At 48.2% G+C, this 26,250-nt stretch overlaps 1 protein-coding gene across 3 annotated transcripts in view; it reads left to right on the top strand.

The window, feature by feature from the left end:
- The window catches only part of LOC119396496 (protein FAM107B), a 197,052-nt gene that overhangs the window by 55,060 nt on the left and 115,742 nt on the right, over nt 1-26,250 (top strand). The window contains exon 1 of one of the 3 annotated variants that reach the window (XM_037663741.2): nt 15,740-16,069. The exons of the other annotated variants lie outside the window; for them this stretch is intronic. Coding sequence (XP_037519669.1) covers nt 15,755-16,069 — 315 coding nt within the window. The 5' untranslated portion in view covers nt 15,740-15,754. Of the gene's footprint in view, nt 1-15,739; nt 16,070-26,250 lie in introns of those variants that run through there. 3 annotated transcript variants of the gene reach the window in all.

Here is a 26,250-nt window from a genome sequence, read left to right as displayed (position 1 = left end):
GGCGGTGGTTTAGCCCAGTCGGCCTTGTTTGCGAAGCCAAGGTCGGCTGTCCCAACTATTGTTGATTGGCCGAGAGTGCTCCTGGTTAGGCTGCTCGATGCCAGACGCATGCCGCGGAACGAAAGCACGTGCATACAGCTATTAGCCCTCGGTTAAGCGAGTCGCACACTGGACTGACTGCACTGCTGAAACGCCTGGGGTCAAGTGTGGCTTCTTTGTCTTTTAATGGCAAGGAACGTTCGATCAATTCTAGCTGTCGTTGCGCAATGATCAACAATAGGATGCAGGATAAGTCGCTCGGCTAGTTTGGCGCCTCACGAAGGTCGCTATGTGGGGTGAACTGAACGCAGCGACAAGACGCTGTTAACACCCAGGATGCGTCTGTGCGACATGCGTGGGCGTGTGTGTGTGTGGGGGGGGGGGGGGATAATATTTTTCTTTGCAATAGCCATGAGCTACTCAGCTTGATTAGCACACACAGGTCTCGCATATCCGTGTGAAACGCCCTTCAGGATTGCGAGCCAACTTTTCACGTTACACACTATGACCAATCTTGCCGGTTATGGCACGTCAGTGTAGGAAAGGCTGGCTATTCTGAATGTCCCCCGCTCTCCACCCCCGTCCTATGGATGCATCCCCGTGCAAAAAAGTTGGAGGACGCTTGAGCATCGCCTCAAGAGTAGAGCGCGATAGCGTAATCGGGCCTCGTGAGCATCGCCTTCTCGATCGGCAGCCTCGCTTTGCTTATCGGTGGACACTTCAACTGTGCCTCTTATCGGTGGACACTTCAACCTGCGCGAGTAACATTGGCCGTTTAAAACTATCCTACAATGCCTACTGCAAGTACAGTTGCGAAATTGCCCGCTACGTCATAATTATTCCTTTTGAGAATCAGCGAAGTACCCAATACGCGTACGTAAGGCAGCACGTGAACCTACGCAGCTGTCCACTTTGTTTATGCTTTTGCTGCTGCTGATTATGATTAAATATGTCTGATCGCTTTGTAACCGGCGGGCCTTTAAACCCCTCACTCGTTGTGCAACTCACAAGTCTTGACGCCTGGCGCAATTCTACGCTTCTGTCACGCAATATTACATGCGTTAAAGGGGTCATGAACCACTTTTCCAAGTAATGATCTAATGGCCTCAGTATCGGAGTGTACTGCCTCCCGAATCGATTGCCGCAAAAATTTCTCGAATCCGTCAAGAATCAGCGGAGTTACGAGGGTTTGGCGCACGCTCCCAGCGCTTTCTCTCTTTTCTCGTGCCGGCGAGCGCACTGGAAGCTAGACAGGGAGGGATGGCATGGGGGAAAGAAGTTACGCCAGCGCGCGTCATGAAACGCGATCGCTCTCCCGCTGTGATTCGCTTGCGCGAGTGCGGCTACCGTGTACTGAGGAGTGCGGCGCCGGCAAGTGGCGGCACCCCGCGGCAAGAAGCGCATCTGATCCGAACGCCGCTCTCGATTTACGTCGGCTATCGGCCAATAAGCATGCTATGTCTCTTGCGACGTACAGCGGACAGACGCCCCGCCCACCGACGAGAGTGAGAACCGGCCTCTGTTTGAAAAGAGGGTGCCTGGGGAAACGGCAACTTCGCGCTCCGCTTGTGGCCATTACGCGGCGCGCACGACTGTAATATTTGGCAGAGCAGTTCATAGCCGTGTCAGCTTTCCGCAGGATGTGTTTTTTCAATCAGCCCAAGGGGTGCTTCATGACCCCTTTAAGAAGACTCCTACCACTACATGGCATTCGTATAGGGTTTCTTTCGGAAGCAGTGGGAAGCAATGGCGGAGCTCCGTGGTAGAGCACCTGCTTGCCACGAAGGAGGCCCGGGTTCGAATCGCACTCGAAACGAAGTTTTTAGATGCGAAGCATCTTATGGCGGAGTTCAAACCGGTGGGGGTGGTGGCGGTGGTAGCGGCGCGACCACCCTTACTGCGCATGCGCAAACACTCTCCACACATCTCTCCACGCACCTCCTAACCACCCCCTCCTCTCTCCCTCTCTCCCCCTCTCCACTACCGCTTCCCCTCTCCCCTCCCCCTCTGAAACGCGGGCTCGACATGGCGAAACGCTGCTTCGCATGGCCTCATGGTCCCCTTTAGCGGGAGATGTGATTTTTTTATTATTCATTTATGCGCATCTATCTCAAATTTTCGCTCACGGACAACGCTGATTTTTCGCTCACAACCAATGACGTAGACACCGACACCGGAATCTCTGCGAAACGAGCTCTTTAACGCTATCGCGTTAAAGGTTCTGCCGACACCCTTGGGGAGATGTGCCCATCCGCAGTGTCCCCAATGCAAACGGCGGCGAGAGACTCAGCGCGGCCACTTGAACCAGTGTTTGTGTACGTCTGCATTATATCGTTGACTGGAAAAGACTGGATAGGGTGTCTTTTATCGGTGCGAGGAGGTCCTTGGTCTCTAGTAATGTGTGGACAAACGGTGACGACATGCTGTCGCCGTGGCTTTCTGGCAGATAGCGACTGTGTGCGGTATGTCTGAAAGAAGAGATCCGTTTGGTGAACTCACTGACGCTGTCTCCCGCGTTATGAAAATACAACGATAGTTACGTTAATTTTGCTAGACTAAAAAGAAGCGAGGTCCGCCGCGGTGGTATAGTGGTTACGGTGCTCGGCTGTTAACCCGAAAGACGCGACATCGATGCAGGCGGCGTTGAATTTAGGTGGAGGCGATCATGCTAGATGCAATCGTACTGTGCGATTTCAATGCGCGTTAAATAACACCAGACGGTCTAAGTTTCCGGAGCCCTCCACTACGGCGCGCTTTATGGTCATATGGTGGTTTTGGCACGTAAAACCCCACAAGTTAGTTAAAAGGAAGCAAGACCAACGTCACAATACCCAGTTATGGGGTCGAAATAAACCAAGAATTATAAATAGAGACGGCTAAGTATTACTAGTATTTTGTTTTAACTAACGGATTTCACGTGCCACATTATAACACATTTGTGAAGAAAGCTGTAGTAATGAATCCATGATTAATTCTTGCCACCCTGTGTTACCTAACCTACAGCAAACGCGCTACGTACGCTATAATTTCCGTACATTTATATCATAAATACTACAATGCAGTTAAAGGAATAAAAATAACGCCCCTATAACGTCCTTCGCTTCATTGTATGTTGGTTTTATTAGGTTGTGTTTAACAAAGAAAACGAGCCCTTGATTCATTCTCCTTCTTTCGTTCACTTCTTGACCTTAGGAATACAGCTGCCTAAGCCTGCATCGAACCAGCCTCTTCCTTCACGTCATGGCAATTATAAATTGAATGCGTATTCTGTCGTCCTTGCTACTAATATACATGTCTACGCGTTTACATCCTCTGTGCATATTACATCTGGGGCCATTAGAGCTTTCTAACTTCATCGTGATATTCTCTCGACGTCGTTCGACTATAAGTTTTATTAACTGCATTCAAGTATCCGTCTATTCATTTTCCTTGTTATATTTCCTTGCATATAGCAATCAAAGAGTATTGTGCGCTGTTTGCCCTTTCATTTCGAATAAACGCACCTCTCTTGTAGCGACGTCTAGTCATATCGGAAGAGTCCAAATATGCGCAATTCGGCAGGCTATATATGCAGAATATTGCCGTTAATGATAGGCCCGTTACGGAACCAATATGTACAGCCATCACATACGATGCGCGCCACCGTACCCTTTTCTGCACTTTCGTTCTTTCTTTCCGACAGGAACGAGCAAAAAAGAAAAAAAAAAGGAAGACAGATTGCTCGCGGCAGCGTAGTTAGGGAACCCATTACGACCGCCATTTCAGATCCGTTCGACGCTCGAATGGCGAAACACGAGCGAGCCTGCCTGCGCGCGTTTAGGCGCATGTGCGTATCGCAATCCACTGTGCGGAGCATATAGTATTTCCTCGCAGCCGTGGCACCGAGCAGCGTCGCTTCGAAATGTGTGTCGCCGAGTTTTCTTTTCACCATCGTTCACGTAGTTTGTCAGCACTCTTCTCCTCCTCCGTGGTCGCTCTCTCTCTCTCTCACACACACACATCCACGCCAGTGAGTCCCCCCACCCCCCACGTGCTCGGAAAACAAGTCCTCTTTAATTTCGACGTAGCGAGTTCAAAGAGGCGACCGACCGCAATTCTCATTTCTTTCGCGCATGCGATCGCGACTCCATGCATCGCCGGTCGGTGCCACGCGAATCATTTCGAGAGGGAAAGTGAAGTGTGGGAAAGGGAAACGGAAGTCTTATTCTGAGACAAAACCCGATCGAAGCTCGCCACGTAATTTGAATTCTGTCGGAAGCGCTTGCGCGCGCGCCGACATTTTGTGTAGACATTTTGTGTAGACATTTTGTGTATGGACCTCATGTGGCGTTTCGAAGAGGGTGTGCCGAGGAGTCGTCGATAAGATGAGAGGTGAGATGCGAAAGTCGGCGCCACCGCGAGGTGTGGCGGCGGCAGCGGCGACCTTTTCAAGATTAAAGAAAATTGCGGGCGCGAAATGAAGGCGTGATCCGTAATGTGAGATTGGAGTTCCATTTTCTTGGCGTTCCGTTTTCTGCGTCTTGCCTCTCCGCATCGATTCGTGTCTTCGTGCTTTGATCTGCCTCGCAGGATTGGGTAATTTGACTCCGTAAATGGGTTGCAATGTTTGGCATCACAAACGTGGTTGGTAGTTTCGTGTAAATAATCTCCCCCCCCCCTCTTTTTTTTTGTGCCATGAAAAGTTCGTTGACTTCGCGGCTGTTTCTCCGCAGATGGACGTTGTTTTGTTGTTGATGTGTCTGTTCAGTTACCGAATTTTCTTCGAAAATAAATACACTTGAACTGGGCTTGGGAAGCCAATTGGCGACCCTTGACCAGTGTCGGCGCGCCGCAATAGCCAGTGCGGGCCTGGACGAGAGGCTCCACCCACACTAACCAAGGAGCCTGACTTTTATTAAATTGTTTCTGCCTCTTTCTCAAAACAACCACAACGCGAGTGGTTAAACATTAATAGTCCAGTTTACTAACCTACGTGGGGGAGAAGGAAGAAGAATTTTAAGAGCTGGGATGTGAGGAGGATGAGCATCCACACAGAAATAGGCACACAAAATTAATGCATTGCGCGTCGCCCTCACAGCCTACAGGCCTGCAGGAAGTGGACTATTGCGCTCTGGTTGCCTTTAGCGCATGTACACATCCGTTTGAATTGCGGTCCAAGTATATTTGTGTTCTTGTAATGTCCGGATATCAAGTGTCTCGAACTCAGTACTCAACACCTGCGCCTCTTGAGCTGCATTGTCGGGAGATGCACAGAAGACGAGCTATTGTTTCTTCGCAACCACACATACAGAGCTGTCGGCCCATACAATTACGAACGAGTGTGACCCAGTGTGACCTGGTAAACGTGACTCTAAGAGCCACAGCCACTGCAACGGTTTCTTCGTGCCTCGTTTACGCAAGCGACAGGTAGATCTTCAAGTAAGGAGACAGTGTAAGCTGGTGACTATTCTCAAAACTTTTAGAGTTCCAACAGCCCAGTGTGGACTAAAATTCGCTCAGGTGCCCTATGCATTCGCCTAAGGCGACTCGAAGGCGAAAGCCATCTTCTTTTTCTTCTCATTCGATTGAGTCATTGCGCTACGTTCTCATCGTGAGGGCCTCAGTAGGAGGAGGTCGGGAACAGCGGAAAGGGGGGGGGTGGTACTCCCCCCCTCCCCCAATGGGGAACCCTGCACACGTCTATAGCTACCGGTGGTTGTAATGTGTGATCCTACTCAATCGGTAACCTCCTCGACAGCCTGTTATTAACTTTACACGCTGGGAAACGATCACAGATAGAATAAATTAAAACAACTGGCCCGACAACAACTAGGCAGTAGGGACACGACGCCTACGGGCTCTAGAAAGGGAAATGTGTATACATATATAAAAAGGCCAGTGAGCGAAGAACTGGAATTAAGATGTGGTGACTCGGTGTGAAATCCGTGCGGCCTTCGTTTATTCTGCCTCTCAATTACTCGGTATATCGGTCTGAATCCGCACGATTTGTCACGATCGCCGAGGTGAAACGGTACACGTTGAAACGCACGCCCATCGCAACCATACACTCTATAAGCCCCTGAACGTTCCGCCGCGCGATTTTAATCACTTGCAGCGAGCGTAATTATACCGTTCTGCTTTAGCGCCGCTTCACCGCGTAGATTTGTTGTTGATCGACTTAGCCCCTGTACTCGAAGGAGTGTTCGTGCAATGCTGGGCGCTTACGCTATAACTAGGCATCCGTGTTTTCGGAGTTAATTTTTCCTGAAATGTGGAGGGTGTTTTCCGGAGTTTATTTTTTGAAAGAAAGTTCGACGTTTATCGGAGTTTATCCGTCGTAAATCCCCAATTCTCCGAAATTCAGTGTTTGATTATCGCATTATAAGTTGTTGCAATGCGGTCTTATGAATTTTATTTCCTATGAAAATGCGTTCAATCGTTGCTGATAAACCTGTTTCTCCACCCCTTCTTTTTTTGTGCACTTACTGTCTATTCACCCTGTTAACGAGGCTGTTGATGTGCACTGCTGTTAACTCGCCAAAGTGTACTTTTAAGGGGCAGGCGCTAGTCATGCTGCTTGTCAGCTTTTCCTACCAGCCTCCCTCATCTTCTTGATGAAAAATAAATATGTTCTTATTTTATTATTACTCTCAATACTCCGAAATCCTGGATGAAATGGTATCTGAACACGAAAACCTGCGAACACACTAAGTGTATTTTAGATGTCTACAAGGCTTGAACGCACAGGCACGTATACAAACAAGCACGAGTACTTGAATGCAAAACACCTACGTTTGTTCGTATTACAACCTTACAAGTTGCCGTAATACACGCTAGCATATTTTACGAGGTTACTGCCGCCTATGGAGGTGCGCTCGATCGATGATTCTCAGCTTTGAAAATGCCCTTTGAACGTTGAAAATGCCCTTTTAAAATCGTAGTTAGTCGGATAAATCCGAATTGTAAAACCTTTCACCGGCAAGTGCTTATCGGATTTTTTCGGATTTATTCGAAAACACGGAGCCCTAGTTATAGCGTACAGTACGGTCTGCTGTTAAAGGGAACACTCGAATTATCACCTTTCATGTTGTTGCCCCCTAACGGCAAGTGGACGTGGAAACACTGTTAGCGCACGACACTAGACTCTCAAAAGAAGTCAGATTTGTCAACCACCAGTAGTCTTATGCAAATATAAGCCACTATGTTTTTGCAAGAGAGCAAAATCTGGACATACCCTGCGCACAAGTGTTACCTTTAACAGTGGACCCGTCTGTACATAACGCTGCTGGTAGTGTGTATAAAGTGTGTATACTATCAGCAGCGTCATGTTTTAGGAGCCTACACTCTTAATCAGGTCCTGGTTAAATGCTGGCTATATCAAGGAAACCAGACGAAAAATGTCTGGTTTCCTAGCTATATCTAGCACTTTAAGCGGAACCTAATTAAGAGTGTAGGTGGTACACAAACCTGGCTTTAAAGGGAGCCTAAATAAGCTCTGAAAATAAAAAGAACGAGCGCGTATTTCCTGACGTTTCCCGTTTATTCGGCATGATTCGTGACGCCGCCAGCAGTCTGTTCACGTGACGTCATGAGGAAATAGAAATGAGCTCTCGATTGGTCCGTGTACGAGGGATATCAGTTGAGAGTTGACTCCACCCCGCTTCACCATGAGTCTCGCGCCCTCTGCCTTGTCTCGCATGACTGTATACCGTGCGCGATGAACTGATTTCACTTCGTTCTGTGGGTTTTCGACTGCGCAAGAGCGGATATTAGAGCGTGTAGCCAAAAAGCGCGAAGTCTCGATAGGCTCAACGCTTAGTGCTGACATTGTCCACGTGTTCTACGAAGAAATAAGTGACGAGGTGGAGATTGCGCCTGTAGGAACAAGGGTAGTGAACTCGAGAAAGAAACCACTCAACATCTTGAAAGGATCCTGTTACGCGCTTCATCGTACGCACATCTTAATGAGGTGTGCCACATACATGCGGCACGCCGTTTTATGGTGTTTTATCTATCTAGTACCGGCCATAAAGTTCCTATCGAGACGCGTCATGTATGTACTACGCATCCAGTATACTATGAGCTTGTCTTTCGCCATCTTTCGCACTGAATAGTACAAGCGGCAATAGCCAAAGGCTGTTACAAGCACACAGTTAACGGTAGCTTATTTTCGTTTTCTTCATTTCCAGTGTGAAAGACGCGCGGTTGGGGCGTTTATTAGAGAGTTCGGGGTGGTAGATAAACGTCAGTATGTGTGAACTTATCGATGGCGGGGCGTTACCTCATCGCAACAGATGTTCCATATACGCGCGCTTTAAGACGAAAGCGCTGGGTGGCGTTACACACGAGTAAAAGACGCCTTGGCTTCTCGGCGCCGGTGTTTTACCTGACACCGTTCGCCGCTGTTTTCTCGCGCACGGACCACGCCCGTTCTGTCGTCATTACACGCGGTGGGGCGCGTGCTAATGGCCGCCTTACGCTCTCCCTCGGGTTGACCGGTCGTTTGTAGCGCTCCGAGCAAAACAGTCCCTTTGGTTTGGGTCCCCGTTGTCCTGGAGTGGTGCCTTTGCGTTACGCCTCGTCACGTGCCACGTAAGGACGACATTGATGACGCGCTGACTGCTGTAATGCGAGACGATATGTTTAAAATAATCACCGCTCAAGCACTTCGTAGAGACGGTTAAAAATCAGCCAAGCCTAAATGTGCGGCCACGGTGTTTATCCCACGTGCAGGGTTGCCAATGGTGGCTACTTTTCGCCAAATTGGCGAATTGGAGAAGCCCGTGGCGACCTAAAATTATGAATGGCGACATGGCGAATTTTTGGCGATTTTCGGCTTAGGTCTCCACTGAGTTATGCATCCTAAGCTCAGTGTGTTCCGAACGATTGGGCGGCAACATTCTCTGTATTTTTCTTGGTTTTAGACCCACGAGTAGAATCCTCAATTCATCTAGATGCAGGAGGTGCTGGAACGGCCCCCAGCGACATTCTAGCGAAATGTAAGTCAGCGGACTGCCTTGCAAACCGCGAGGGGGCAGTGTTTGACTATAAGTTTATGGCTTTAGGTGCTTTAAGCTTCTCTAAAGTTTCGCTTTTTAAGGGGCTAGACGACGGGTTGGTCGCGTGTTCCGACCAATTGTTCCGCCAAAGCTCCAACTGTTCTGAATAGCTTGGCGACTTATTCACTGTTGCAGTACCCCCAATTCATCTGGTAAAGACTGTCTCGGAATAGCGAAGAGAGGCGGATACGCGGCTATTAGTGCAATAAAAAATATTTATTGAGGCATTTTCCACTCTTCTCGGTGAGCGTGTGCAATGAAAACAGTTGCTATATAACATTTTACATAGTCTACCTGATCATTAATAACGCATTGGGTTGACGCGTGTAGACATAGGTGACTATAAGAAAGGGTCGGTGGCGTCCGGTATCATATTGGTTCACAATGAAAAGGTGTAAGACTCACTAATGACCGGTTCCTGTATGAATTCTGTCGTGTTACCTTCAATAAACCTTTTAATCCTTTTAATTCATATAAGGGTACGTAAAGCTGTCTACAAACAACGCTTTCACGGTTTTCGCCCAAAGTTTACCACACCTTTACCTTTGAAACGAGCGTACAGGGATGGAAGGATATCATGAGCGTTTCATTCATTCACCCTTGCGCCACCACGCACATCTTGCAGCTAGTCGGAGAAGCAGCACCATGCACTCCCATGGTGAAGCGGGCGATACGACTGGCATTGAGAAATGTCAACATAATTTCAGGGTCTTGGATGGTACTGTATTTTACGGGGCTTTTTATTACTAGGGAGATTTTTATTACTAGGTATGCCGCACATATCTAGAATGGCGACTTTTTTGGCGAAATTTGTTAAAAAGAATGGCGACTTTCGGCGACTTTTTGCTCGTAGTTTGGCGACATTTACGCGAAAGTCAGTGGCAACCCTGCCCACGTGTCCACCGCTGGCGCCACCCCTAGATATTCGACATTCTGACGTCATTTTTTCTGGAGTTCCCTTTTTTTTATTAAATGTGTTTAAGGAGAGGTTGGTGCCTATACATGGCTCCGGCTACTCCTCTTCCCTAACTTATTAATTTGCGTCACGAACTTATAAATAAAAGTACACTCACTCACGGCAATGTCCTTTTAAAAGGAATGTTCACACATCATGCATAACGTCCAGTTCCCTTGTTCTATACGGCTAATAAACGTATTATTCGAACGCCTCTAATGTATATGTCAGTATAAATGAAATGATGCAAAGTATAAAATCAAGCAACCTCGACTTGAAAGCGCGAAACTTGCGAGATCTAGCGTCAGTTTAGGTTCGACAAAAGTTTACAGGGAGTGTTTCATGAAAAGCTAGAGAGAGAGAAAACATCGTTAATGAGTCGTGCACATGCGCGAGCACAAATTCGTTTCCGCCGGTAAAAAAAATAAAGAATACAAAAACAAGCACACCAAGCATGCAGTCTTGCTCTTCTCTTCTTTCATCATCCCTCGCTTGTGCGGAAGCTCGGTAGCATCATCTGCCACGTTGCGTTAAGACGTGAGAACCGAAAGCTGTTGTATTCTGCGCGAAAAATGGAATGACGCAAATGAGCCTTTACGGAATTCGAGCTCTCACTTCTTATTTTCTTCTCTTTTCTGTTGACGCTGTTGTTGTTCGTGCGCGCTCTCTTTCGCAGCGCTGTGTAGCAATTTTCGAGAAACCCGCAAGATGAGATTTCTTTCTTGTCGATTTCTTACCTCCCCAGTAATGTGCGCTCCGTCGTCGAGCAGTCGGTTTCTTCTGATGGCCCCCTCCGGTTCGGTGTAATCCGTCATGACCTAAATCCGTGCAGCGGCAAAGCAAGTTCGGTTTAACGTTCGCCACGGACCTGTAGCGTGGTGAAGTATGGTGTCTGTATTCGCTTACCCGGCTTACACTACCATAACTGGCGTGAGGCCTGCGGCGTGAGCACTTGCGACGGTAGGCACGTCACAAGCATGCACCGCGCGACGCCAGCGGCCGCCAGCGTTGGTTGCTCGTGAAAGGTGGTTTGCGCTTTCCTACATATCGCCTCAGTGACTTCCTGTTCTTGGTGTTGCTGGATTTCGCGACTGGTCATCGCATGAATCGGCCAGTCTTGAACTTTAAAGCTTAATTCACTCTTAAGCCAAAAGTTGTATCGGCATTCATTCCGATATAACAACTGTCCTATATATTACAGAAGAAAAAGAAATAAACTTGGCTAGTATGACGTCAACGCTCATGACCGTTAGTGACGTCAACACTCATGACCATTTAATAAACGGCAACGCCAAATTTAGCAGACCTACTCATTCTGAATTTTACCTTTATACTGCCATAGACTACATAGGACATTCTGTGCAGCATTATTGCACCACTGCATCTCTTCTCTCTCTCTCTCTTTCCTCTTCCCTCCTCTCTATTTCTCGTCTTTCTATTCCCCTTCCCCGATCCCCCAGTGTAGGGTAGCCAACCGGAAGTGTTTCTGGTTAACCTCCCTGCCTTCTCCTTTTTCTATTTCCCTGTGCAGCATTACGGCCAATTCCATGGCGCGTTGCCGATGAAAATGGTTGCATAGTTTTCCCAGTGCTGCACAGTATTACTTGGAGATGATACGCTTTCGCGGCCGGCCGTTAGGGCTAAAAAAGTGCGGACTACACGGCGCGCGTCGCTCCGGTGCTGATTGCCTTTCGCTAAGCTCGCGTTCCGTCGTCGCGACGCGGATAACTTTCGAAGTCCACTTCGGCTGTCACCTTTCCTGGCTTTCCCAAGTATAGACCAGAGACACCTTCTTCCGGCGTGCGGGGCAGAAAATTTTTACGCGCGCTTTACCGATGACTCCATTTATCAGCCGTTTATAACGCCACATCAGCGCCTTCCCCGAACCCGGTAATTTATGGACGTCGGCTTCCGGGTTTATTTCTAAGGCATATAAGGTTTCTTTCGTGGCCTTTTAGATGGTGTCCTAAGATCTCGTCCGGCTTAGTTTGGCTCTTTGCATACCTAATGTACGGGTGAGACCACTGCTTATATCTATATTTCTTTTATTCGTGGCAATGAAGAGGATAGGTCCGTGCTATAAACTCATCGTTTCATGAAGCCCACTTCTCTTTTCGTATCTTCACTTGCAAAAATATATGTAATTTTGTTAAAGAAAGTAAATTATTTCATGTGTTGCACGGGGACTGGCTTCGTATTTTATCATTTTTATATATAAGGCCAAAGGTCAGATTGTCATAAGTAAAAAAAAAAGACTGCGAACAGTCTTCGAATCTTCACTTTTGTTCAGATTTCGCAATACGTGATGTGCTTAAAATATTGCGTACGTACAAAAAAAAGAAAGAAAAAGAAAACTGCGCGTCAGCAAGCCGAGTAGTCTGCTACATGCCAGTATAGAACAACAGAAAGTTGGGCTACACTCTAAGAAAAAAAAAAAGAAAGATTAACTGTTACTCTGTTTGGATGGTCCTGATTTAATTGTCACATTTATAACTCTCTTTAAACATGCCCATTTAACTATCTTTTGGAGAATTGCGCCGCCGACGACTCTCCAGAGAGGGTACGATGATGTAATGATGAGATATAAGATATCTGATAAGATATGAGAGTATATAATGATCTCCAAAAGAGATTCCACCTGTATCTTTCAAGAGAGTATGTGTGATACAAATAAGGACCCTCCAAGAAGAGTAACAGGTAGTTTTTTTTTTCCTCTTAGAGTGTAGGTTGGTAGCGACTCATCGTGATAGAAAGTATCGAGTGCAAACACGGATCTCTGATTCCCGTCTAATCTCTGTTCTGGTTCTCTTCTCTTGTCGCCGTGTTAGCACGCCCTGCTTTCCGAGTCTGGCCAAAATTATTTTCCCGAAGGCTTTATCGGTCCTGAGGCATTCCGGTCGATGACGTCCGTAGGCGTGTAACGGGACGAAGGCCACAGTCTGTCGTCTCTGGTCGCGTACTCTTAATTGATTGAGTCACGTGACATCCATACGCGGACCCATTTTCGACGACGTCGGGATTAATAATAGCGAGAAGCGACTTGTAACAGCTTTGGCAACGATGGAGATTGGGACCTTGTGCCCATTCTTCAATACCGTAACCTCGATTTTCCTCTCAGGACTCTTTTTTTTTTTTTCGTATATCTTCGAAAGACCAGTTGAAATAATTACCGATCTACTACAATTGGCTGACGTCTCAGGCGTTCGAGGAAAAGCAAAACCTCAGCAAGCGGATTCCCTTGTTCTGTTTGGTTTTTATCATTTTCTGGTGTGATAGAAATACCTAAGATCGCTTTTGTAGTCTGGTGTATCTGCGATAACCTCTTGCTTGCTAGCAGGCCCTTAGCCAGTGGGGGGACTGGGGGCCCGCCTCCCCCCCCCCCCCCCCCCGAAATTTTGTTGAAGTAGGTGTTTTTGCCACAAATAAATAAAAAAATAGGTGTTTTTCGCAAGAAGTCAAGGTTTTCAGCAAGTGCGCCCCCCCCCCCCCCCCCCTCCTCCTCGAAAGAAATTCCTGGCTACAGGCCTGCTTGCTAGTATTACGTTTTGAAGAAGAATAAAGCGCGTAAATATTTTCCTCTGGAGCTAGTCGTTTACTTTTTAAAGACGGCCTTTCAAGAACTCTCAACAGGATCACAAGAAGGTAATGGTAGGCGGTCTGTGACAGTCTAATGTCCTTTTTTACGGCGCGAGGAACGACGAAGACGTAATAGAACAGAAGGAACACGTCCTTCCTCGTTCCTCGCGCTGTACCCAAACATGCTACCGTACCAACTAGCCCAACTTGCAATATTGCAGTAATGTCCTTGTCTAAACCTCTTCTTCCAGTATGCATAAAAACTACGTCGTGGAGTATGGGAAACAGCGTGAATTACGGTTTTGTACATGGAACCTGCTGAAATTGTGGAAACCATGTGCAAATTAGCCAATCGGACAATTTACTCCTGTTGCTTCGCCGTTGGATTCTTCGCTTCTTTAAATCTCTCGACCTCCACACTGCGGAATTAAACCATTGAATATATATCTACAGTTAGATCGAGGAGTAGTCACAGTCACAGAGTTACGTGAAAAAACGTGCACTACCGGACGGGAAGCGCCTTCCGTCGTAGCTCCATTGGCATAGTATAGAGCATGGGCTCTCAAACTCATCCCAGCTAGTGGACCGCAGGCATGACAAGTAGTACCGCAAGTGCTGGGATAGTGACGAAGGTAGGAGCAGGGGGGGACGGGGGGTTACTTTGTACAGAAAGTCGGTTAACGTTGCCCTTTCAATGACCTTCCCCATATATTACATATGGGTCAGGTCTAAGAACTGGCAAACCTCCCTGTCTTTCCGCTTGTTTCTTCCTTCCTTCCTTCCTTCTGAAGGGGATTCGGCGCCAGAATTCCAACAAGATATCGATACCGATCTCAAAAATGCCTAAAATCTGGATGCCGATTCTGCAATACACAGTTGTTGTTTCACGGGTATGTCGCAACGCATGGTGACCGCAGGGGGTGCCTCACGACAAGAATGCTTTAGGCCAGTCATGCCTCTGTAGGTCATGAACATAATTGTGAAGAAAATAAAGAAAATATGGGACGAAGACAGTCATTTGTGGGCCGCGGGCCGCGTGTTTGAGACCCCCCGTAGTGAGCATCGGACGCGTAATTCGAAGGTTGTGGGTATGGATCCCACCGACGGAAAGGGTGATTTTTCGTCAATTTTAACTCATTTCAATTTACGTCATAATTACTACGCTGCAGTTAAAGACAACAATTAATGTCCCTTATGCTTTCCTTGACATAATTGTTAGATTCATTAGGATTGTGCACTGTGTCACAGGCACTGTTAATGAGTATGTTGCCGCTAAGGAAGAGATCTTTCGAGTAAGTCTCTCGGCAAAGCTCTCAACGAATGCATCGCGCTTAGACGCACCCTGACGACAGTTCTGAAATCACGCGCTCCTTATCTAACGCAGAAACAGTCACATAGTTACATCTGCGGGCTTCGCATGCATCACGAGTCTCGTCTCGCGTTTCGGGACAGCTCGTATATACCTCAAGCCGGTTGCGTGCGTTCGCCGTTGCCTCGCTTCCGTCGACCTGCAGATAAGTTCCTGCGATCGAGAGCGCGACATCAAACGGTCTGGCAGCAGTACATCGGCGTTTCGAAGAAGAAGGGCAAGATCCAATCCGAACGAGGTTTTACTCTCTCCTTCTGCAAGAAGGGCCACGCGAAACGCTGGGAGCTCGATTACGTGACCCGTTTTTTTTCCTCGCCCTCGCTGTGAGGCCCTGCGCGACGCTTTCGTTGTTTATGCCACCCCCGGAGGGGAAAGTGCGCCGCCGAAGAAGAAGTGGCCGGACCACGCTGGTTTCCTGCGAGCGGCCGACCTTGTTGCTTGCCTTGCCGCTGCACCTGCGAACGCTAGCGACGCCGGCGGCGTCAGCAGGCGCCAAGGCGGACGGGCCGACGAGCTTCCTACGGAGAGAAAAAAACTTGCCTCCCCGTCCTGACGTCGTAGTTACGGTCGAGTGTCTGCGCGAGCGCTTGTGGTGGTGGCGTCGTCTGCTTCTGGCGTCGTCTGCTTCGTGTACTGTTCGTGTACTGGGAAGAGGCGTGTGTTGTTTGTGTTTCGAGTCCCCCGGGCTAAGGAGTGTGTTGACGAGTGCACGTGCGAGCGAGGATACCGTTAGTGAAGTGCGCGAATCTTGGAACGCCGAGGCTGGGTGTTGTGCGCATGGTTTTGCTGGGCGCTACGACCGCCGCCGCCGCCACCACGGCCGTCCCGGCGAGCGTGCTTCTGGACGACCGATGCGCGGCCGGCATGATCGGCCCGCGTGGCGACAAGTGCGTGCGCATCAAGGCGCACCCGTCGCATTCCATCATCGAAAGTGTGCATCAGTGGGAACGCGACGGACTCTTCCCGACGAAGCGATCGGAGCATGAGAACAACGGAGAGAAGCCCCAGCGAGCCGTCGCTCCGCAGAGGACGGCCGCCCCCAGGCCAGTCACCAGGAGCGCTTCGGCGGCGCACGTTTCTGCAAGGGCACAGGTAGTAGACGCGAGATACACGCGCATGATGCCAAGGCTTGAGCGTGCGCCGATGTGTGGTTTCGGTGATGGGACGTTACCCCTCGCGGTGGTCTCGTGATTGCGGTACTTGGCTGCTTACCCGAAGGTCGCGGGATCGAATCCCGGCTGCGGCGACCGCATTTCGATGCGTACACACGCACTGAGGATTGTTTATAACGTTGATTATGTGTCTTCCACCCCTGTGTCACATTTCTTTGATATCTGTGGGTGTAGCGCCCGCTTCACTTCGCAACACTGACTGGTAGCACACTTCGCTCGCGGTCCATCATACACTGCTGAACGCAAGCTTCGTTGTATAGCAACTCCTCCGCCGTATCGAACGCTTGTTTGGCCCGCTTTTCCTAAGTGAGCTGCGACAGCGCATCATTCATTCATCCCTAATGCCAAACTTTCACCCGGCGTAGTGGCATAACCCGTAAGGTGTCGCGCTGCTAAGCTCGAAGGCGCGGGTTCGATTCCCGGCCACGCCCGCCGCATTCTGATGTGGGCGATATGCAAAAGATATGTGCTTGGGCTTAGGTGCTCGTTAAAGAACTCCAGGTGATCGAGATTAATTCGGCGTCCCCAACTGTGGCATGCCTCAATCATATCGTGGTTTTGGCACGTAAAACTCAATTACAATTACACTAAACATTGTTTTCTGTTCGCCGTAGCTCGACTGTAGGCTTCGCAGTCTGCTTGATCTGCACGCGCTACCCAGCGCGAGTTCTTCTGTTGATGTCTTCAGCGGCACCAGATCGTGAAGCCATGGCGCGGAGCGATGTTCGTCAGACCGCGCGTGCTCTTTCTTATCACTCCCGGAGCAATCATCCGCGCGTGCGCGTCTCATCATCACCCTTAGCGTGAGCTACACTCCGTGGCCTCCTAGTCGCGCACTGCCTTCTCATTAGTCGTGCACTGCTCATCGTTTGTGTGTTAATCACCGCCTCCGCAACGCGTCCACGGTGCCCTGTTTTCGATATTGCGCTGTGCAGTGTCCGTCATCTACTCCACCGTTTCGTGCTCCACTTACAAGACGTGTTCACTATCGTGTGCTCTTATCAATACAACCTCTGCTAGCCATCGCTAGAGAACCGTGCCTTCCGCCTGGCTTCTTTTTTCCTTTTCGCGTATAGCGATGCGGTCGAGATTTCGTTGTCGACGCGTCGTCTCAGTCAAGCTCGCCGTTCGATCGTCATCGCACAGTCGTCATTACGCAGACATGCCTCGTACGTTCGGGTTATCATTTTTTGACGTTGTCATCAAACACCGTTATTCACATCAGAAGTATGCTATGCAAGTATTGCTAGTGGGTTCATTTTATAGCTATACAAAAGCGGTTCGCATATAAGCCTTTCATTTTACTCGAACAAACCTGCATGAGCGACTGTATAGCACTGACCACGAGTGTCTTCCTGCAGCGGGGTGCTAACAAAAGTGATGCCGACCTTAACCACCAGTGAAGTACAGCAAGTTCAATATTAGTATTGCGTGGTTAACCTGCCTACTTTTCCTTCCCTCTCTCCCCCGGATAATCACTTTTGATGTTTTCTCCCAGGCAGTATTGCTGAATAGGCTGAGCAACATCATCCCAACAGCAATAGGAGTTGATTGATTGATTGATTGATTGATTGATTGATTGATTGATTGATTGATTGATTGATTGATTGATTGATTGATTGATTGATTGATTGATTGATTGATTGATTGATTGATTGATTGATTGATTGAACATTCCGTACGAACGATACCGTAGTGGTGAGCTTTGGAGTAACATAGTTTTGACTTTCAGTGCTGTATGTATGCGCCTATAGATCTAAATACACGAACCTGTTTGCATTCTGCTCGTTGGAATGCGTCTGCTCCGCCCAGGAATCGAACCCGCGATCTCGCGCGCTCAGCGGCGGAACAACCTTTGATCCACCGCAACACGTGGTCTAACCACCCATACACGTATACGACGGCATCTGGCTTCCGCGTTCGCCGAGCTTCAAATCAAGCACTTATAAAATTTTCCATAAGACACCTTACGACAGTTCTTTATTTATTTATTTTTTTCACGTGTCGTTTTTCCAAAATCCTCCACATGTGTATACATTTTGCTACACAGGATTCGCCTGGACGTTACGTTCACTCGCCGCTGCGCACATCTCATCGGCCGTGTGGACAGCCCGAACTGTGAACGCTGCCAATTGTGTGAAACCGACAGCACATACATTTTGTGACTGCCCAATTTACGCGTCGCCATGAAAAACGCTGGCTTCGACGCTGGCGGGAATCGGTGTGGCAACTCTAAGTGAAGGTGTTATTTTGTCAGCTATGTGCGATCAGCCACTGTCAACAACTGCTAAAAGGGCAGTTATAGGTTTCCTTAAGAGCACAGGAGTGGACAGCAAACTGTAGCGAAACCACTACGTTACGTGGTTATTGTATATACCCACCACTTCCTCTCCCCGTCATCGCCCTTCATCACTCTTTCTTTCCCATTTACCTTCTCCCATGTGCAGAGTATTAAGCTAGAGCGCACTAGCTCAGGCCGACCTCTCTGCCTTCTCATAAATTTTCTCTCTCTCTCCCTCTTCATCTCAAAGGAAACATTTTCGTGTAACGCATACAACGAGACTTGCCTGAGCACCAAAACATAGATTGATGAGCCCTTGAATGGGCTTAATTCTATACGAGCTTTTCGTGTGCGCCAACTCGGTGTAGTTCATATATCTTGTGGCGTGCGCCCTAAATGTCGAGCCAAATGGCACCTTCGCGTGCCTTGGCCTGAACTCCGCGCTCCATGTGTGTCTGCGTGAACACATACAATGTTGTAATGACGTACAAATAGGAAAAAAAACAAGCGTAAACGTGTTCGTTGCAATACAAGGGAGTTGAAGTGCTTAGAGGATTGCTACGTTTTACATAGAGCCTCGCCGAAGTTCCTTCGTTGCTAAGAGGATTAAATAGTACTGTAGATTCGACAAACGCGAGTGTTTTGACGAGATCGAATTCACGTGAAGAAAACCATGGTGGGTGGTTGATAGGGCGATTAACGTGTTTATCAGAACTCGGGTATGTTGATTTGTTAATTATTGTCCTCGTGAATGGAAGGAAAAGGTGTTTAAATATGAGGCGACACAGATCGGAGTATACAGCGCTTATACGGCACTTTTAGGTTACGCCTATAATTTTATCCATCTGTCGCCATGCTATTCGTATCTTCACATCAAGTTTCTCTGCCAGCCTCAATCTTTTCTTTTTTTTTTCCTTTACGAATAGCACTTGCAGAATAAAGCGATCATAATCATTTTCTTCGAGGGTAACAGTGGTAATCTGTCCAATCTATCGGTAGTGTTTACCAAATACCTTTCAATCGATTCTTATTCTATTGCACATTTCTTCACTATGACCCTAGAGACAACATGGCCCAAAAGATAGTGTATTCATTTACTACCTTACTATTACTTGTAATTTATTCCATTTTTAATACGTTTCTTTTGATCTGTGCGCGTATCTTAAATTGTAAATGTCTGGGAACGGGCTATTTGGTAATGCATGTTGTTGCAACAGCTCAGTAATCAAATAAATGGACGGATAGAGCACCATATTTTGCAACCTCGGATACGGACACGGTGAACTTTATTGTCTTGATACGGTTAACTTTATTGGATCGTCGGATTATCACTCGTTCACTCACAGGATTGTACTAAGTGCAAATCACAGGTCGTTCAAGTATGCACCTTTGATATCGGCCTGTAGTACTTTTGTCCGTCTAACTGTATAAACAGCTCGCGCAGACATGTACGGAGTAACAATACTAACTGTCTCTGCCTTATCGACAGCCGTCCTTAACGGTACTTTTCCATTCTCGCTCTCAGGGACGACGGTATGCAGCTATTAATTCACCGTGGATATCCTTCGAGGTATTCACGTATGCTGTGCCCACGTCTTATACCTCATTATGCAATGCTTGCATGACTGGTGGCGTCTCCGCTGCAGTGGACGCCCTCTTTTTGTGTCAGCCCGACCTTGCGATATGATCCCAACCGCGTGATTTGTACGCAGTAGATCGAAAAAGGAGCCATGACGACTTCAATGTCCACGTTGCCTGTGTCCTAACTTTATGCACTGTTCGCTTCACTCTTCTTTTTTATCTCCTGTCATCGCGTCTTCGAGTTACCGCTAATAACTTTATGTTCTTCAATTACATAACTTTCTAATACTTTTAACTAGGCGAGAGTGAAATAAAATATGCTGCCACCTTTATACGACAGCTGATGCATTCACGTCGTACTATGGAACAAAACCGAGGCACAAAAAATTGCTTTCAAAAAATTGCAAAAAGTTGCGAAGCACAAGAAAAGTTGTTGTGTTCAAGTGCGAAAGACTGATGTAGTTCGACATCAATTTTTCGAACTTGCAATGTGGTTCACTATTAACAATGAACGTCTAACAGGCAGTTAAGGCAAAACGACTGCGTTGTTTCTTCAGCTTTATCAGAGAAAAAAGTAAGCGTCCGTAGTAATGCGTTTGGTGCCACACATGAAAACTTGATAGCCTCTATACCCTACCTCGTCTGTAACCGATCGCGGAGTAGGTTTAATGCGCCTACGTTCTACCGGAATATAACACGAAGACATTGACAAGCAAGTGTTGTAGAATTAATTAATTAATTAATTAAGCAAGTAATTAATTACCTTTGGGTGGGTTCTGCTAAATGTAGAATTGGAAATGCTCAGTCTAACGCTTCTCCGATGACCTTTTCGAGGAGTTTTTGGGACAACTTTCCCACGTGAATACAGCTAATTTACCAGGCACAAAGACTTCATGAACGAATGCACCATAAACACACTAACACAATTTAGTTCGATGCACTAATGGACTGTATACGACAGCCATCGTTAAGCAATTAAGTCACCGCGTTATCGTGTGTTCTTTCTCTCGTCCCTGTTTGTTCGCGCCGAGTTCCTTTTAGTCGTGCGTTTCTTCGTGTACACAACGCACTTGATGTTCCGCTGTCAAACGCAATTTAGTTCGTCGCATTAACACAGTGCATCAATGCACTAACGTGGAACTAATACAATTTAGTTCGATGCACTAATGTACTGCATAGGACAGCCATCGTTAAGCAATCAAATCATTACGTTAAGTCCCACCGATTCATGCTTGTTCGTGCGCTCCTTCGTGTACTGAACGCATTTCGATGTTCCGCGATTCCTCTGGCAAGGACGTGTGTGTGCTTTTATGCGCCGATCAGCGCCAAACAGAATACGCGATTTGCTTCGGAAATTAAGACTGCCCCGGAGCATCTCACCAATTGTCCCAGAAACAATGGGCTTCTCGGGGAGGGCGGAATTAAAGAGACGGCGCGGCGAGCGACAGCACGCCTGTTCGCCGTGGAAAGGTTCGCACAGGTGCAACCGCTTGCTTTGTTCAGGGACACGCGTTTATGCAAGCTCTGGCGGGCTCACCTATTCGCTTGACCGGGGGCTTAATTGTCCCACCAATGTCGGACTGGCGTTTCGCCTACGGCGTGAAAGCGCAAATGAGTTGGCCCAGACGAAGGGCTTTCGTTGTCCGTGTTGGGCGGTATGCAAGAGGCGGTTGATTGGCTGTAGTGAACGTTAGCTACTTGTAATGGGCTGTTAAATGCGGAAGCAACGTAAGCGGTATGCTGTCGATAGCAACATTCAATAGCACTTGTCTCTTGCTTCAGCCCTAATGCTCACAGCTTCAGGCTCCGAGCACGAAGATTAAACTTTTCTTTCTATTTTTTTAAGGCCTTGACTAAAGCGAAAATTTGGCCGTTGGCGTCAACGCGAGGGACTCAAAAGATCATCACGTGATGACGTCCCCATACGACGTCATCATGGCTTCGCAGATCATCAAAATTTTGTTGCCTCATCACATGAAATCGCTTAGTCAAGGGTGGGCTGATCACGGAGGCAGCGCAAAACCATGGTGAGCTGCAGTAAGCTTGCAGTGCCTCCGATCCTGGAGGCAATACAAAACCATGTTAAATGCGGAAAGCTTTCGTAGGAGGGGGAAGGGGGGGCGGGAGGGCGTGGGTGGAGGATCAATACATCGACTGAGAAGAAGAAAAAAATCATGGCTGATCCCTCTGTCATAGGAATCGGTATAACACGAAAGTGACACGTGTCTTCACAGAAGTACTGCTTATTGTGTAGTGATATATGAGAGCTTGTACAATGTCTATTCGTGTTTGGCAGCTATAGCACCGTTTGACGTGGATGCACCCATGTTGACAGCATGTCTATATCGCGACGACTAACGCCCATGATCATGATTAAACCGTTGCGCACGGTAGCTGACGGTGTGAACATATATTTGGACACAGCGAATCGTGAATCCCGCGTAAGGATGATATCAACAAGCCTACAATCAACATTGGTACCCGGTATGCACTTCTTCAAAGCGTCGTCAATTAAGGAGAGAAACGGCACGGTGTGTGCTTTGGGTAGCCGACGCCTGTGCTCATGCATACATAACACACACTGCGCTTCAGCAACACGGGAGATACGAGGTTCGTAGCCTGAGCCGCAAGCGCGTGCGTCCCGCTGGCGTCTGTCTCGCAGGCGCTGCTCTCGCTCCACCAAGGCACGACATTCGCCCGTCGAACTCGCGTCCTTTCTGCAACGCTTATTGGAGCAGTTTCGTTAGTCAGTGCTCTCGCAATTGAAGCAGTCGGCGGCGGAGAAATCCCGTTGGTGCACGTGGGAGCTGCACTACTCCGATGAGCCGACGCACGCTAACACGAAGCCAAAGGCAAAGAACGTAACTGCGTCAAGGGTGCCTCGGCGACGCCAGCGCGGCCAGTCTACCGCTCTGGTATCGAGACGCTTTAACCATGACCTCGAATATCGCGTGCAATCTCGGAGTAAGCGCTAGTAAGCGTCGAGCGTGAAGTTTTACTTCTTTTCACATCTCACAGACGGCGGCACCGCCCCGTCGAGCGTGAAGTTTTACTTCTTTTCACATCTCACAGACGGCGGCACCGCCCCGCTCCGCCTATAGCTCCGCCCGCCGCGAAAGAGAATGTGTGAAAGATATAAGGCGCGTTCGCGCCGTGTCTAGCATCTCTTGAGTTAGCTTAGTTGGTAGAGCGTCAGGCGCTCACCGTCGCGGCCGCAACGTCGTGGGTTCGATTCCCGGCGGGGTATCTTTTTCTTGGTTTTTTTCTTTCTCACCTGTTGGCGTCCATTTTATCAGCGTCATATCCGTGACGGATGTACTTGGTGGACCCCGGCATAAAACACTTTCGTGTTAAAAGAAAGAAGGAGGACAAAGAGGAGAAGGAGGAGTATTTCGCCTTCGAGTCTTAGGCGAATGCCTAAGGGACCCAATGAGCTATTTTACTTGCGACTCTGTGTTTCTGTTCATGCATAATGAGCACGTGACTACAAATACATAAAACAGATTCGCTTCGTTCAGGTATTTCAACATGGAATGGTAGTAAGATCCATGTATTTGGTGTACGGTTATCCAAATGCACACACTGATCATTCTCGGTAGCTTATATCAGTGAACGATCCCAGTGAACGATTCCGTGGCTATCTACGTTCGTACCTCTGCTATGACCAGTCACGTAACACCACCTTACGGGCATATAAAACATGCGGCGGCGATTACACATCCTTTCACGGCCGTCACCCATCTTTGGACGCGTCAAGGAACATCCGTGGCACGCCCTTGAGCAACGCAGTATAAGACGTGCGCGCGTGCGGTTTATGGCCATATCCATTCCGATTCCACCTCACGTGCACACGTCGAGGATGCCCCGCGTACGTGAGCGATCATATTCAGCGAAACTCGAGCGGCTCGATACGAGGCACGCATCAGTCGCGCGGCTGTCTCGATTCATCACGTTCCTTATTAGCCGAGTAACAAGTTCACCGCATAGCGACCGCCGAGTGTGGCTAAGGAGCCCACATGAAACGTTTAGATTGGTTTCGTGGATCGACTACGGTATAGGCACTCGCATACGCGGAAGGAAAGAAAGCTACTGCTCTGAAGGGGAGTGTGTGTGTGTGTGTGTGTGTGTGTGTGTGTGTGTGTGTGTGTGTGTGTGTGTGTGTGTGTGTGTGTGTGTGTGTGAGAGAGAGAGAGAGAGAGACAGAGAGACGCAGAGAGAGAGGGGGGGGGGGGACGACGCTTGCATTCAGGGTGGCCGTTTGCGAAGATATCTGCTGTTAACCGCGGAATATCGCTAACGAGGCCATTGAGAGGTTCCCGGAACGGTGTTTTTGTGAGAACCGAGCGCATTTCCGCAACGGTGTCCTTCGTTGGCAGCTGGCGTTTTGCTGAATCGTATACTAAGCGGTGCGGCGGGCTCGGTGCTTTAACCGCGCATTTGTTGAAGGTGAGTGCATTCTGCCTCTACTTCCTTATTTGACTTGTTTCCTATACCACTTAATCTTGACATCATTGGGGCATAAATGTATTATCATAAACGGTTTGCTAAAAATTAGTCACGTGGTTTCTTGTGCATTTTCCCAAGACGACTCTAAAGGGAAAGCCTTCTTCTTCTTCTCAGTAGATGGTATTGTACGGTATGATGACGCCGCCATGACGTCATCTGTGATCACGTTACACTTTCTGGACCGTTCGTGTTGACGCCGGCGACGGTCAATTTTCGGGTTTCATGAGGCATCTAAGGCTTTCGCCTTAATAACTGTGATGTTTATCGCCCTGAGGCAACATGACGGATCACAAGAGAAGCCGATGGGGGAGAGGGGGGGGGGCGCCTTCCCCCCTAATTTTATAGGGGGGGGGGGTGCCAAATCTGCCCCATATCTGTACTCAGTGCGGACCTGCATGTCCCACCATTGTTTAATGTGGAGGTTGACGGCCATATGCATGTTTTTGACGGTATGGTAGCCGAGCACCCCTGATGTGTTGGATTCCAAGACTGTTTGTACTTGATACATTTACCCCCGCAAAGCGAAAAACCAAAGGCGGGTCGTTGCGAGAAGCACGCCATCGCTTCATTTTTGTTCTTGCAACCGTTGCGAAGACTGTTTTCTTTCCGACTCGACCAGTTGGGGGGGGGGGGGTTGCTGCGGTCAAATTTGCTGCCCCCCCCCCCCCCCCTAATAGAGAACCTTGCGCACGCGGCACGCCAATGCTTATATATTCACTTGTTAATGAACATGGCAACACTTAAAGATCAAGGACAGTATAGCATGAGACGGCATAAATGAGAAAATAGAAACCAGTTTCCCTATGTCATTTCAAGGAAAACAAATTAAAAAAAAAACGGAAGATATATATGACCCGTGCAAGTGCAGCACCGGAGGGACAAGCAAAAGTAATCTCGGAGAAGATTATGAAGTGTTTCTTTCATCGCGGTTACGTGTAGCGTTGATCTTTCCGACCTCAGGCAGCTTGTAAACAAGGAAGTTTTTCATTCCCTCTGTCCAGGGTCGCCGCGCAGCACCTGATATAGTCTCGTGTCGGTTTCCGTTTGTCTTTTCTGTCACTTCTTTCCTTGCCTTATTTCCTTCTTTATTTTCCCGTGCGAGCAGAAACTCTGCGTACTGGAAATCTATAACGCCAGAGTCATGATCCGTATCAAGATCTCATAGGTTGCAGTAAGGCGCGTGCAAATTGAGCACACTGCCCGAAGCGCTTGTTTTGCGTTTGTCCTGCGTAGGTACACGTGCGGTTTTATGGCTGAAACTGGTGCGATTCGATTGCGCGGGTCGATAGCACACCCGTGCTTGATTTCTTTTTCTTTTTTTGCGTCTTTTCGCTGACGCTAAACGCGCAGCCTTGATTACGAGGTCAGCTCCGGTATTATTTTGACGCGCAACTTGGCTAGACTCGTGGCTTCATGCAGCTCCGCAAAGCTCGAACACCGTTCCACAGAAAAGAAAAATTAATAATAATATCTGGGGTTTAACGTCCCAAAACCACGATTTGATTATGAGAGACGCCCAGAAAAGAAAAATTAAAAAAAAAAGGACTGGTTCCCGTCTCCCTTCTGGCCATGGTAAATGCGTGCGTACAAAGGAAACGAGATTATAACCGAGGAAATATAGTTAGTGTGACAGTTCGCGTAAATTTAATATTAGCCTTTTTTTTATATGAACTGGGTGTAAGCGTTTTCCGACATGCTTTGCCTTGCTTGTTTGAGAGAGCTCGAAGTTTCGT

This window comes from Rhipicephalus sanguineus, chromosome 6 (genome assembly GCF_013339695.2).
Source record: "Rhipicephalus sanguineus isolate Rsan-2018 chromosome 6, BIME_Rsan_1.4, whole genome shotgun sequence".
In the NCBI taxonomy this organism is placed as follows: domain Eukaryota; kingdom Metazoa; phylum Arthropoda; class Arachnida; order Ixodida; family Ixodidae; genus Rhipicephalus; species Rhipicephalus sanguineus.
The sequence above is the reverse complement of the archived record's forward strand: the minus strand, read 5'-3'. Positions and strand labels throughout refer to the sequence as shown.